Source organism: Cavia porcellus, unplaced genomic scaffold (assembly GCF_034190915.1).
Source record: "Cavia porcellus strain 051 isolate PalLab524CR breed Dunkin Hartley unplaced genomic scaffold, mCavPor4.1 scaffold_14, whole genome shotgun sequence".
Classification (NCBI taxonomy): Eukaryota; Metazoa; Chordata; class Mammalia; order Rodentia; family Caviidae; genus Cavia; species Cavia porcellus.
The window spans coordinates 76,912,123-76,926,146 of record NW_026947497.1 but is presented as its reverse complement, the minus strand read 5'-3'; the positions used below and the strand labels follow the sequence as shown (position 1 = coordinate 76,926,146).

General features: G+C 48.2%; 1 protein-coding gene across 1 annotated transcript in view; it reads right to left on the bottom strand.

Annotated features, from left to right (window-relative positions):
• Positions 1–14,024, bottom strand: part of Muc4 (mucin 4, cell surface associated) — a 63,079-nt gene that overhangs the window by 26,022 nt on the left and 23,033 nt on the right. Inside the window, exons 2-4 of the mRNA XM_063224348.1 lie at positions 11,058–12,980; positions 5,965–7,830; positions 852–2,717 (exon numbers count right to left, since the gene is read on the bottom strand). Coding sequence (XP_063080418.1) covers positions 852–2,717; positions 5,965–7,830; positions 11,058–12,980 — 5,655 coding nt within the window. The remainder of the gene's footprint in view (positions 1–851; positions 2,718–5,964; positions 7,831–11,057; positions 12,981–14,024) is intronic.

Below are 14,024 nucleotides of genomic sequence, written 5' to 3'. Positions count from 1 at the left end.
TCTATCCTTTAAGGTGTGAGTGTCAATGTTTCCATCAGCAATAGAAAGACAGTGTGTTTGTATGTGTACATGTATGCAGGTCCACACATGTGTGCATTTGCCTTTGTGTGTATGTGTATGTGTGTGTGAATGTGTGTGTGAGTGTGTGTGTGTGGTACTGAGGACGTAACCTTGCTAGGCAAGTAATGTACCACAGTGCTCAGTCCTCAGCTGCCAGCATTGACTTTCCTTCCGGGGAGAAGGAAGGTGGAGACAGGGTCTCAGTATAAATTTCAAAGTCGCCTTGAACTCAGTTTGGAGCCCAGGCTGCCCTAGAATTTTCAGCAATCTTTTGGCCTCAGATTCCCAAATGATGAGGGTTGTTTCACCACATTCAGCAGGGCTGCAGTTTTATTAAAGAAGTACATTTGTTTAATTTCAGGACTTTGTGAAAAAAAAAAGAAGTACATTTGATCAAGCTCAGTTGAAAGCAGATATACAAGATATTCAGTAAGTGTATAAATTACTGAATAAAAATTAATGTGAATCATAATATAAAAAGGGTGGAGAGCAAACATGAGCATCTAGAGACAGAGGAAAAATATTTACTACAAGTCAAGAGTAATTCTTGTTAAAAGTTATAATAAGTGACAAAAGAGGTTAACTCACATATTAACAAAATGAGCAAAACTCCCATGATAAACGCAATACCTAAAGATAGAGCACTTGTAAAACTTCCTTAAAATAAAAACAAAGAGATCCAGTTGGCAGCAATCCAGCAATTCAGGAGGCTGATACAGGAGGATCACTGTGAGGTCAAGGCCAGCTAGGGCCCCTACACCAGATGGAGACACTGGGTGTCTCCCACCTACCTGAGGTTTCAGCCTTCTCTGTGGAGCCCGAGGATGGCGTGGGTGGTGAGGAAGGGCTGGTAACAGACAGGGCAGAGGTGGGACCTGGGAGGCGGGTGGTGGTGATCCAGATGGAACTTCCTGCAGGGGCAAGGGTGGGCTGGGAAAAGGGAGAATTACTCGTTGAAGTGTGGAGACTTGGTGTGGTCTGATGTGTGCCCATCTTAGCAGAGGAAGGAGAGCCCGAGGAAGAAAAGTCAGTGGATGGCTGCAGAGTAGGATGCTCAGATGGTGAGGAAGCTTCCAGAGTGATCTTGCTTGAAAGTGATGAAGCCAAGGTGGAGTCAAGTGGGCCACCATGACTGCTTGTAGGACCAGAATACGTGGGACCTGTGCTGGGGTGGGAGGCAGATGGTGTGGCCTGAACAGTTTCAGGATACCCATGGGTGGGCGTGGTGGAGAGAAGCACTGAGGAAGTGGAGAGCAGCATAGTGCTTGTCAAGAGCCTGTTGTCAGAGCCTTCGGAGGCAGAGACCCGGGCAGTCTGGTCCTCATGGGCCACTGAGCTCGAGCTTAGCGTCAGAACCTGTCCACTTGTGGGCCCAACCGAGGAAGGAGAATGAGAAGCAACATGGCCCTGGGTAGTGGAATCCACCCCAGATGGCCCATCAGCTACCACTGATGATGAAGCTGGTGCTGTTGTCTGGATCCCATGGCTGCCACTGACTTGAGTTGGAGGAAAGGCTTGAGTGGTACTTGAAGGTGGCCCGATATGGGTGTCAATTCGTGGAGACGTGTGCCCACTTGTGGTGGGTATAGGAGGGAGTGTGCCCACTGAGATGGTTTCAGTCACCTGGGAGTCCAAACTGGTGGCTTCTGATCCTCTGCTGGTCCCGGCACTTTGAGTCTGCACCATCTTGGAAATGACTGCTGTTTCCTGAGGGGAGGTGGTGAGAGAAGTTGGGGTGGATAAATCAGCGGGTCTCCCTGTACTTGAGACATCAGTCATGGCGGGAGCAAAGGTGCTGTGGATGAAAACAGATGTTGCTCTCGTCCCTGGGGTACTGTCAGGATGGGTGGCAGCTGACAACTCAGGTGGTGAATGAGTGAAGGGCGTGGAGGAGGAGCTGGGGAAGGAGGAGGACGTGTCTGGGAGAGCACTCCCCGGCCCGCTTGTGCCCCTGTTTGGGGATGAGGAAGCAGCAGCTGTGTCAGCTGATTTCACTGTGTGAGCTTCTGCAGTGGCAGCCATACTCGGAGTCTGCTGGCTGGGGGGAGATGAGGCTGTGTTCTGAGCAGAAGTGCTGGGAGGCACTGTGGACAGTCCCGCAGGTGCAGCTGTCACTGAGGGCCCTGAGGTGATGGGCAGAACACTCTTGGTTACAGGTGGGGCTGTGTCCCCTGTGCTCCCTGGAGCAGAGTCTGTGGAGGCCGTCCTGGTGCCCACTGCTGATGTCACTGAGGGCCTGCTGCTGCTGACACTGGAAGGAGGTGAGGTGGTGGCTTGCAACGGAGAGGACACCTCTGGAGAGGCTGTCCCAGTCAGAGCATTTCCTCTGGGGGAGGACAGAGGAACTGATGAGGTCACTGCTGTTGGGCCCCTGGTCTCGGATTCTCTGGTGGTCTGTGCACTCTTAGCCTGGTGGCTCTGAGGAGACGTAGATGTGTCCGGAGATGAGGTGCTGAGTGGTGGTGCTGCTGACAGTGTGTTTGGTACAGTTGTCATTGAGATTCCTGAGGTGCCTGGAGTGAGACTTGCGGTTACAGGGAGGGACAGGTCCCCTGTGCTTCCTGGAGTGCAACCTGTGGTCGTCATCTCAGGGGAGATCTCTGAGGTTGTTGGAGGTATGGTGCTCACACCAGAGAGTGAGGATGCATTTCCTCCTCCTGTAAAAACGTGTAACAACCAAGTGTGTAAAGCAATGCCATAGTAATATGCTAGTTATAAAAAACACTCAAATCACTAACACCTTAAATATTTCAGTCACACTGATAACTGACTATTGTTATGGATCAATGGATTGTGCAGTGGTAAATTGCTAAATGCAGGGACTTAAGATCATTGGACTAAAAATCATTCATTTAAGTAATTAAATTAACTTAAAAATACTTCAAAAAACAGGTTTCATACAGAGTTCTCTAACCAGCTCCTGCAACTTCAACTGACCACCCACTGCTTACAACTAAAAAACAGAAAAGGGGGAGATGTAGGGAGCCGTGAAAGCTGGAGATCGGTCACACTTGTAGGGCCAAAGCAAGGCCAGCTCTAAAAATAGAGAAAACCCAAAGCAACACACAGAAACAAGCTGTTCCAGATCTAAGAAACAAGTTGCCAGGCAGAAGAATTAAACTTGACATCGTCCTCCTGAGTCCATAAATAAATGTGCCTCAGTGCTTCAAATGTTCATTTTCTCCATCAGGAAGGACTCCTCCACCCAACCTCAGTTTGGGTCTCCTTTATTTCCCCACCCCTCACTCTCCTTTCTCCTGGAAACATCTACAAGTACTCTGGTCTGGTACACAGCAATTAATGATGCCAAAAGTTTGCTTCTGCAAAGATAAAAGGGCAACCTCCTGGCAAGTTTAAGAGAGAAAGAAAATATGAAAATTGGAGGGAAAAAAGGAGGGGAGAAGGAAAGAAAGGAAATGAAGGCAGGAGGAATAAGAAAAGGAAAGGGAAAAGCTAATTAAGAATGAAAGAAGGGATGTCATATAGATGAACTAAGCGATTTCTTTAACATATAAGTGATCAAATATAATGAATAGAAAACTTACAAATAAAATATTTTAAATTTTCAGTGCTTTAAAAAAAAAATCCAGGGGCTGGAGATTTAGCTCAGCGGCGTAAGTGCCTGCCTTGCAAGCAGGCAGTCGTGAGTTCAATCCCTGGTACCGATAAAAAGGAAAAAGACAAAAAAAGAAAAAAAAAAAAAAAAGAATCCATGGAGACCCGGGAGCATGCCTGTAAATCCAGCCCATGGAAACTGGGGCAGGATTATTACTCCAAATTTGAGGTCAAGTAGGCTACATAGTTAGTTCAAGGCCAGCATGGATTCTGAATTACATATTAAAATGCTATTTAAAAATTAGAATAATAAAAAGAATTCAGGGAACAGGACGTGTAGCTCAGTAATAGACAGCATGTTTAGCATGCCACAGGCTGTCTCAGCTTCTACCAGCAACAGCCTAAAAGTATAAAAATATAAAAATATAAAAAAGAGAGACAGAGACAGAAAAAGAATGTCTACCCATCCACCAAAACACGCCTGACTGAGTTCAATTGCTTTTTGGAGGCAAGGTCTTGCTGTGTAGCTCAGGGTGGCCTTGAACTCACTACTGTACATAGGTCTGACTGACTTCAAACTCACAGTGGTCCCCCTGCTACAGCTACCCAGTACTGTGGTTCTGGGGTGCACCACCACATCTAGCTACTTGATTTCAATTTTATATAAACTCTTTGAGGGTGTAATTTTAATATCCAAATCAAAGACAGTATAAGAAGGAAAACTATGGATTAATAAATCTCATAATAATGTAGATGGAAATGTCATAAACAAAACACTTGGCTAGGTAGGGTGGCTCACACCAATAACCCCAGAATTCTGGGAGGTTGAAACAGGAAAATTCCAGTTTCCAGCCCACCCTGGGCAACACAGCAACTGATGAAGAGCCTGCTTCCCACCACTGTAGAAAGGGCTAGGCATGCGGCTCCGTGCAGAGGCCCTGGGTCCAGTCCCCAGGGCTGAAAACCAAAAGGGAGGTAAATCAAATAGGGCTTTGTGTGTGTGTGTGTGTGTGTGTGTGTGTGTGTGAGAGAGAGAGAGAGAGAGAGAGACAGAGAGAGAGACAGAGAGAGAGACAGAGAGAGAGACAGAGAGAGAGACAGAGAGAGAGACAGAGAGAGAGACAGAGAGAGACAGAGAGAGACAGAGAGAGAGACAGAGAGAGAGAGACTGAGAGAGAGACAGAGAGAGAGACAGAGAGAGAGACAGAGAGAGAGACAGAGAGATGGCTAAGCTTAACTGTCAACTTGACAGGGAAGGGAGTTGCCTAGGGGATTAGTAAAGCACACTTCTAGGTGTGTCTTCATGGCTCATGGTGGTGTGACCTCAGCGCCTGCATCTGATCTCTTGCTCCTTAATTTCTGGCACTGCTGTGCTCTGCTATCTGGCTGCCATCACAAGAGCAGCCTTGCATTGCCTCATGATTTTGCCGTGGTATTTCTGCCTTGGAACCAACCAGCTATGGACTGAACCCTGTGAATCCATGATTCAAACAAACCTTCTATCCTTTAAGGTGTGAGTGTCAATGTTTCCATCAGCAATAGAAAGACAGTGTGTTTGTATGTGTACATGTATGCAGGTCCACACATGTGTGCATTTGCCTTTGTGTGTATGTGTATGTGTGTGTGAATGTGTGTGTGAGTGTGTGTGTGTGGTACTGAGGACGTAACCTTGCTAGGCAAGTAATGTACCACAGTGCTCAGTCCTCAGCTGCCAGCATTGACTTTCCTTCCGGGGAGAAGGAAGGTGGAGACAGGGTCTCAGTATAAATTTCAAAGTCGCCTTGAACTCAGTTTGGAGCCCAGGCTGCCCTAGAATTTTCAGCAATCTTTTGGCCTCAGATTCCCAAATGATGAGGGTTGTTTCACCACATTCAGCAGGGCTGCAGTTTTATTAAAGAAGTACATTTGTTTAATTTCAGGACTTTGTGAAAAAAAAAAGAAGTACATTTGATCAAGCTCAGTTGAAAGCAGATATACAAGATATTCAGTAAGTGTATAAATTACTGAATAAAAATTAATGTGAATCATAATATAAAAAGGGTGGAGAGCAAACATGAGCATCTAGAGACAGAGGAAAAATATTTACTACAAGTCAAGAGTAATTCTTGTTAAAAGTTATAATAAGTGACAAAAGAGGTTAACTCACATATTAACAAAATGAGCAAAACTCCCATGATAAACGCAATACCTAAAGATAGAGCACTTGTAAAACTTCCTTAAAATAAAAACAAAGAGATCCAGTTGGCAGCAATCCAGCAATTCAGGAGGCTGATACAGGAGGATCACTGTGAGGTCAAGGCCAGCTAGGGCCCCTACACCAGATGGAGACACTGGGTGTCTCCCACCTACCTGAGGTTTCAGCCTTCTCTGTGGAGCCCGAGGATGGCGTGGGTGGTGAGGAAGGGCTGGTAACAGACAGGGCAGAGGTGGGACCTGGGAGGCGGGTGGTGGTGATCCAGATGGAACTTCCTGCAGGGGCAAGGGTGGGCTGGGAAAAGGGAGAATTACTCGTTGAAGTGTGGAGACTTGGTGTGGTCTGATGTGTGCCCATCTTAGCAGAGGAAGGAGAGCCCGAGGAAGAAAAGTCAGTGGATGGCTGCAGAGTAGGATGCTCAGATGGTGAGGAAGCTTCCAGAGTGATCTTGCTTGAAAGTGATGAAGCCAAGGTGGAGTCAAGTGGGCCACCATGACTGCTTGTAGGACCAGAATACGTGGGACCTGTGCTGGGGTGGGAGGCAGATGGTGTGGCCTGAACAGTTTCAGGATACCCATGGGTGGGCGTGGTGGAGAGAAGCACTGAGGAAGTGGAGAGCAGCATAGTGCTTGTCAAGAGCCTGTTGTCAGAGCCTTCGGAGGCAGAGACCCGGGCAGTCTGGTCCTCATGGGCCACTGAGCTCGAGCTTAGCGTCAGAACCTGTCCACTTGTGGGCCCAACCGAGGAAGGAGAATGAGAAGCAACATGGCCCTGGGTAGTGGAATCCACCCCAGATGGCCCATCAGCTACCACTGATGATGAAGCTGGTGCTGTTGTCTGGATCCCATGGCTGCCACTGACTTGAGTTGGAGGAAAGGCTTGAGTGGTACTTGAAGGTGGCCCGATATGGGTGTCAATTCGTGGAGACGTGTGCCCACTTGTGGTGGGTATAGGAGGGAGTGTGCCCACTGAGATGGTTTCAGTCACCTGGGAGTCCAAACTGGTGGCTTCTGATCCTCTGCTGGTCCCGGCACTTTGAGTCTGCACCATCTTGGAAATGACTGCTGTTTCCTGAGGGGAGGTGGTGAGAGAAGTTGGGGTGGATAAATCAGCGGGTCTCCCTGTACTTGAGACATCAGTCATGGCGGGAGCAAAGGTGCTGTGGATGAAAACAGATGTTGCTCTCGTCCCTGGGGTACTGTCAGGATGGGTGGCAGCTGACAACTCAGGTGGTGAATGAGTGAAGGGCGTGGAGGAGGAGCTGGGGAAGGAGGAGGACGTGTCTGGGAGAGCACTCCCCGGCCCGCTTGTGCCCCTGTTTGGGGATGAGGAAGCAGCAGCTGTGTCAGCTGATTTCACTGTGTGAGCTTCTGCAGTGGCAGCCATACTCGGAGTCTGCTGGCTGGGGGGAGATGAGGCTGTGTTCTGAGCAGAAGTGCTGGGAGGCACTGTGGACAGTCCCGCAGGTGCAGCTGTCACTGAGGGCCCTGAGGTGATGGGCAGAACACTCTTGGTTACAGGTGGGGCTGTGTCCCCTGTGCTCCCTGGAGCAGAGTCTGTGGAGGCCGTCCTGGTGCCCACTGCTGATGTCACTGAGGGCCTGCTGCTGCTGACACTGGAAGGAGGTGAGGTGGTGGCTTGCAACGGAGAGGACACCTCTGGAGAGGCTGTCCCAGTCAGAGCATTTCCTCTGGGGGAGGACAGAGGAACTGATGAGGTCACTGCTGTTGGGCCCCTGGTCTCGGATTCTCTGGTGGTCTGTGCACTCTTAGCCTGGTGGCTCTGAGGAGACGTAGATGTGTCCGGAGATGAGGTGCTGAGTGGTGGTGCTGCTGACAGTGTGTTTGGTACAGTTGTCATTGAGATTCCTGAGGTGCCTGGAGTGAGACTTGCGGTTACAGGGAGGGACAGGTCCCCTGTGCTTCCTGGAGTGCAACCTGTGGTCGTCATCTCAGGGGAGATCTCTGAGGTTGTTGGAGGTATGGTGCTCACACCAGAGAGTGAGGATGCATTTCCTCCTCCTGTAAAAACGTGTAACAACCAAGTGTGTAAAGCAATGCCATAGTAATATGCTAGTTATAAAAAACACTCAAATCACTAACACCTTAAATATTTCAGTCACACTGATAACTGACTATTGTTATGGATCAATGGATTGTGCAGTGGTAAATTGCTAAATGCAGGGACTTAAGATCATTGGACTAAAAATCATTCATTTAAGTAATTAAATTAACTTAAAAATACTTCAAAAAACAGGTTTCATACAGAGTTCTCTAACCAGCTCCTGCAACTTCAACTGACCACCCACTGCTTACAACTAAAAAACAGAAAAGGGGGAGATGTAGGGAGCCGTGAAAGCTGGAGATCGGTCACACTTGTAGGGCCAAAGCAAGGCCAGCTCTAAAAATAGAGAAAACCCAAAGCAACACACAGAAACAAGCTGTTCCAGATCTAAGAAACAAGTTGCCAGGCAGAAGAATTAAACTTGACATCGTCCTCCTGAGTCCATAAATAAATGTGCCTCAGTGCTTCAAATGTTCATTTTCTCCATCAGGAAGGACTCCTCCACCCAACCTCAGTTTGGGTCTCCTTTATTTCCCCACCCCTCACTCTCCTTTCTCCTGGAAACATCTACAAGTACTCTGGTCTGGTACACAGCAATTAATGATGCCAAAAGTTTGCTTCTGCAAAGATAAAAGGGCAACCTCCTGGCAAGTTTAAGAGAGAAAGAAAATATGAAAATTGGAGGGAAAAAAGGAGGGGAGAAGGAAAGAAAGGAAATGAAGGCAGGAGGAATAAGAAAAGGAAAGGGAAAAGCTAATTAAGAATGAAAGAAGGGATGTCATATAGATGAACTAAGCGATTTCTTTAACATATAAGTGATCAAATATAATGAATAGAAAACTTACAAATAAAATATTTTAAATTTTCAGTGCTTTAAAAAAAAAATCCAGGGGCTGGAGATTTAGCTCAGCGGCGTAAGTGCCTGCCTTGCAAGCAGGCAGTCGTGAGTTCAATCCCTGGTACCAATAAAAAGGAAAAAGACAAAAAAAGAAAAAAAAAAAAAAAAGAATCCATGGAGACCCGGGAGCATGCCTGTAAATCCAGCCCATGGAAACTGGGGCAGGATTATTACTCCAAATTTGAGGTCAAGTAGGCTACATAGTTAGTTCAAGGCCAGCATGGATTCTGAATTACATATTAAAATGCTATTTAAAAATTAGAATAATAAAAAGAATTCAGGGAACAGGACGTGTAGCTCAGTAATAGACAGCATGTTTAGCATGCCACAGGCTGTCTCAGCTTCTACCAGCAACAGCCTAAAAGTATAAAAATATAAAAATATAAAAAAGAGAGACAGAGACAGAAAAAGAATGTCTACCCATCCACCAAAACACGCCTGACTGAGTTCAATTGCTTTTTGGAGGCAAGGTCTTGCTGTGTAGCTCAGGGTGGCCTTGAACTCACTACTGTACATAGGTCTGACTGACTTCAAACTCACAGTGGTCCCCCTGCTACAGCTACCCAGTACTGTGGTTCTGGGGTGCACCACCACATCTAGCTACTTGATTTCAATTTTATATAAACTCTTTGAGGGTGTAATTTTAATATCCAAATCAAAGACAGTATAAGAAGGAAAACTATGGATTAATAAATCTCATAATAATGTAGATGGAAATGTCATAAACAAAACACTTGGCTAGGTAGGGTGGCTCACACCAATAACCCCAGAATTCTGGGAGGTTGAAACAGGAAAATTCCAGTTTCCAGCCCACCCTGGGCAACACAGCAACTGATGAAGAGCCTGCTTCCCACCACTGTAGAAAGGGCTAGGCATGCGGCTCCGTGCAGAGGCCCTGGGTCCAGTCCCCAGGGCTGAAAACCAAAAGGGAGGTAAATCAAATAGGGCTTTGTGTGTGTGTGTGTGTGTGTGTGTGTGTGTGTGTGTGTGTGAGAGAGAGAGAGAGAGAGAGAGAGAGACAGAGAGAGAGACAGAGAGAGAGACAGAGAGAGAGACAGAGAGACAGAGAGAGACAGAGAGAGACAGAGAGAGACAGAGAGAGACAGAGAGAGAGACAGAGAGAGAGAGACAGAGAGAGAGACAGAGAGAGAGACAGAGAGATGGCTAAGCTTAACTGTCAACTTGACAGGGAAGGGAGTTGCCTAGGGGATTAGTAAAGCACACTTCTAGGTGTGTCTTCATGGCTCATGGTGGTGTGACCTCAGCGCCTGCATCTGATCTCTTGCTCCTTAATTTCTGGCACTGCTGTGCTCTGCTATCTGGCTGCCATCACAAGAGCAGCCTTGCATTGCCTCATGATTTTGCCGTGGTATTTCTGCCTTGGAACCAACCAGCTATGGACTGAACCCTGTGAATCCATGATTCAAACAAACCTTCTATCCTTTAAGGTGTGAGTGTCAATGTTTCCATCAGCAATAGAAAGACAGTGTGTTTGTATGTGTACATGTATGCAGGTCCACACATGTGTGCATTTGCCTTTGTGTGTATATGTATGTGTGTGTGAGTGTGTGTGTGAGTGTGTGTGTGTGGTACTGAGGACGTAACCTTGCTAGGCAAGTAATGTACCACAGTGCTCAGTCCTCAGCTGCCAGCATTGACTTTCCTTCCGGGGAGAAGGAAGGTGGAGACAGGGTCTCAGTATATATTTCAAAGTCGCCTTGAACTCAGTTTGGAGCCCAGGCTGCCCTAGAATTTTCAGCAATCTTTTGGCCTCAGATTCCCAAATGATGAGGGTTGTTTCACCACATTCAGCAGTGCTGCAGTTTTTTTAAAGAAGTACATTTGTTTAATTTCAGGACTTTGTGAAAAAAAAAAGAAGTACATTTGATCAAGCTCAGTTGAAAGCAGATATACAAGATATTCAGTAAGTGTATAAATTACTGAATAAAAATTAATGTGAATCATAATATAAAAAGGGTGGAGAGCAAACATGAGCATCTAGAGACAGAGGAAAAATATTTACTACAAGTCAAGAGTAATTCTTGTTAAAAGTTATAATAAGTGACAAAAGAGGTTAACTCACATATTAACAAAATGAGCAAAACTCCCATGATAAACGCAATACCTAAAGATAGAGCACTTGTAAAACTTCCTTAAAATAAAAACAAAGAGATCCAGTTGGCAGCAATCCAGCAATTCAGGAGGCTGATACAGGAGGATCACTGTGAGGTCAAGGCCAGCTAGGGCCCCTACACCAGATGGAGACACTGGGTGTCTCCCACCTACCTGAGGTTTCAGCCTTCTCTGTGGAGCCCGAGGATGGCGTGGGTGGTGAGGAAGGGCTGGTAACAGACAGGGCAGAGGTGGGACCTGGGAGGCGGGTGGTGGTGATCCAGATGGAACTTCCTGCAGGGGCAAGGGTGGGCTGGGAAAAGGGAGAATTACTCGTTGAAGTGTGGAGACTTGGTGTGGTCTGATGTGTGCCCATCTTAGCAGAGGAAGGAGAGCCCGAGGAAGAAAAGTCAGTGGATGGCTGCAGAGTAGGATGCTCAGATGGTGAGGAAGCTTCCAGAGTGATCTTGCTTGAAAGTGATGAAGCCAAGGTGGAGTCAAGTGGGCCACCATGACTGCTTGTAGGACCAGAATACGTGGGACCTGTGCTGGGGTGGGAGGCAGATGGTGTGGCCTGAACAGTTTCAGGATACCCATGGGTGGGCGTGGTGGAGAGAAGCACTGAGGAAGTGGAGAGCAGCATAGTGCTTGTCAAGAGCCTGTTGTCAGAGCCTTCGGAGGCAGAGACCCGGGCAGTCTGGTCCTCATGGGCCACTGAGCTCGAGCTTAGCGTCAGAACCTGTCCACTTGTGGGCCCAACCGAGGAAGGAGAATGAGAAGCAACATGGCCCTGGGTAGTGGAATCCACCCCAGATGGCCCATCAGCTACCACTGATGATGAAGCTGGTGCTGTTGTCTGGATCCCATGGCTGCCACTGACTTGAGTTGGAGGAAAGGCTTGAGTGGTACTTGAAGGTGGCCCGATATGGGTGTCAATTCGTGGAGACGTGTGCCCACTTGTGGTGGGTATAGGAGGGAGTGTGCCCACTGAGATGGTTTCAGTCACCTGGGAGTCCAAACTGGTGGCTTCTGATCCTCTGCTGGTCCCGGCACTTTGAGTCTGCACCATCTTGGAAATGACTGCTGTTTCCTGAGGGGAGGTGGTGAGAGAAGTTGGGGTGGATAAATCAGCGGGTCTCCCTGTACTTGAGACATCAGTCATGGCGGGAGCAAAGGTGCTGTGGATGAAAACAGATGTTGCTCTCGTCCCTGGGGTACTGTCAGGATGGGTGGCAGCTGACAACTCAGGTGGTGAATGAGTGAAGGGCGTGGAGGAGGAGCTGGGGAAGGAGGAGGACGTGTCTGGGAGAGCACTCCCTGGCCCGCTTGTGCCCCTGTTTGGGGATGAGGAAGCAGCAGCTGTGTCAGCTGATTTCACTGTGTGAGCTTCTGCAGTGGCAGCCATACTCGGAGTCTGCTGGCTGGGGGGAGATGAGGCTGTGTTCTGAGCAGAAGTGCTGGGAGGCACTGTGGACAGTCCCGCAGGTGCAGCTGTCACTGAGGGCCCTGAGGTGATGGGCAGAACACTCTTGGTTACAGGTGGGGCTGTGTCCCCTGTGCTCCCTGGAGCAGAGTCTGTGGAGGCCGTCCTGGTGCCCACTGCTGATGTCACTGAGGGCCTGCTGCTGCTGACACTGGAAGGAGGTGAGGTGGTGGCTTGCAACGGAGAGGACACCTCTGGAGAGGCTGTCCCAGTCAGAGCATTTCCTCTGGGGGAGGACAGAGGAACTGATGAGGTCACTGCTGTTGGGCCCCTGGTCTCGGATTCTCTGGTGGTCTGTGCACTCTTAGCCTGGTGGCTCTGAGGAGACGTAGATGTGTCCGGAGATGAGGTGCTGAGTGGTGGTGCTGCTGACAGTGTGTTTGGTACAGTTGTCATTGAGATTCCTGAGGTGCCTGGAGTGAGACTTGCGGTTACAGGGAGGGACAGGTCCCCTGTGCTTCCTGGAGTGCAACCTGTGGTCGTCATCTCAGGGGAGATCTCTGAGGTTGTTGGAGGTATGGTGCTCACACCAGAGAGTGAGGATGCATTTCCTCCTCCTGTAGTGTGTCCTTGGGACAACAGAGAATGGCACGTTGTCGCTATTGTGTTATTTCCTTTAAACAGAAGATAAGGGCTTTATGAGACACAGAGCATAGCTCAGTCGAGTCCAAAGCTTGACAGGAGTATTGTGCACTTGCAGCCCCCCATATTGGTTTCCTAGAATTCTCTTTCCAAAATGGCTATGGTCTTAGCAGGTCTCAGGTACTAAGCACAGCGTGGGACTGACCACATAGCACACACCTACTGATGAACAAGCCACAGCAGACAGCTGTGGCTGCCTTTTGCTTCCCCCCCCCCATGCTGTGCTGCAATAGTGACTTGGGAAAGACAGCAGGCCCCCTGTTTCTCCATTTGAAGCGTGAAAGCCAAGATCTGCGTCCGTCTGTCTTACTACACTATTACCTACACACACACACAGATCATCTGCTCAAAGCACTTCAATTACTCTCTCTCCTATGCACATGATTTTCAAATACTGCCAAGGAGATGAGTACCCTGCTTCTCTTTCTTATCCTGCTTTTCTTCTCCAGTATTTTCCTTAGTTCTATCAGTTTCTGTCTCATTTTTTTCACCCTGTCCCTAAAGTCTCTCCCCCAGGAAGAACTTCATGGTCCTCTCTCCTTACTCATCTCTCAAGGACCCATCTGAGAAGCCTGGGGACCTGGCCAGTGAAAGGATATTAATAACAAAGCAGAGACAGCAAAATATAGTGCATGTGGACCATCGTGTGCTGCATAAGGGACACTGCTGTCAGCGGTGGGCTCGCGAGACCATCTCTTCTATCGAGCATGTGGAGATCTTCGCATATGTACTCTGTGACATTTGTACTATGATTTTACTGCATCATGAGGAGTCTCAGATTCTGCCCCACCATTCCACGACATACGCCTGTGTGTGAACACTCTCCTGGCCTGAACATGGTGCTTTGGCACTTGCTAAAGTGCTTCCTTTATTCTGTCAAAAGTAGTTGAGTGAGATCCCAGTGATGTGGGAAAACCTAGGAGACTCAAGTGAAAGTGATGCTCTTTCTTCCTGGGGACACCAGGAGGCCTTTCTGGGAGTGGGGTGCACACGGGCTCCTGCCTTATCTCCAGGCT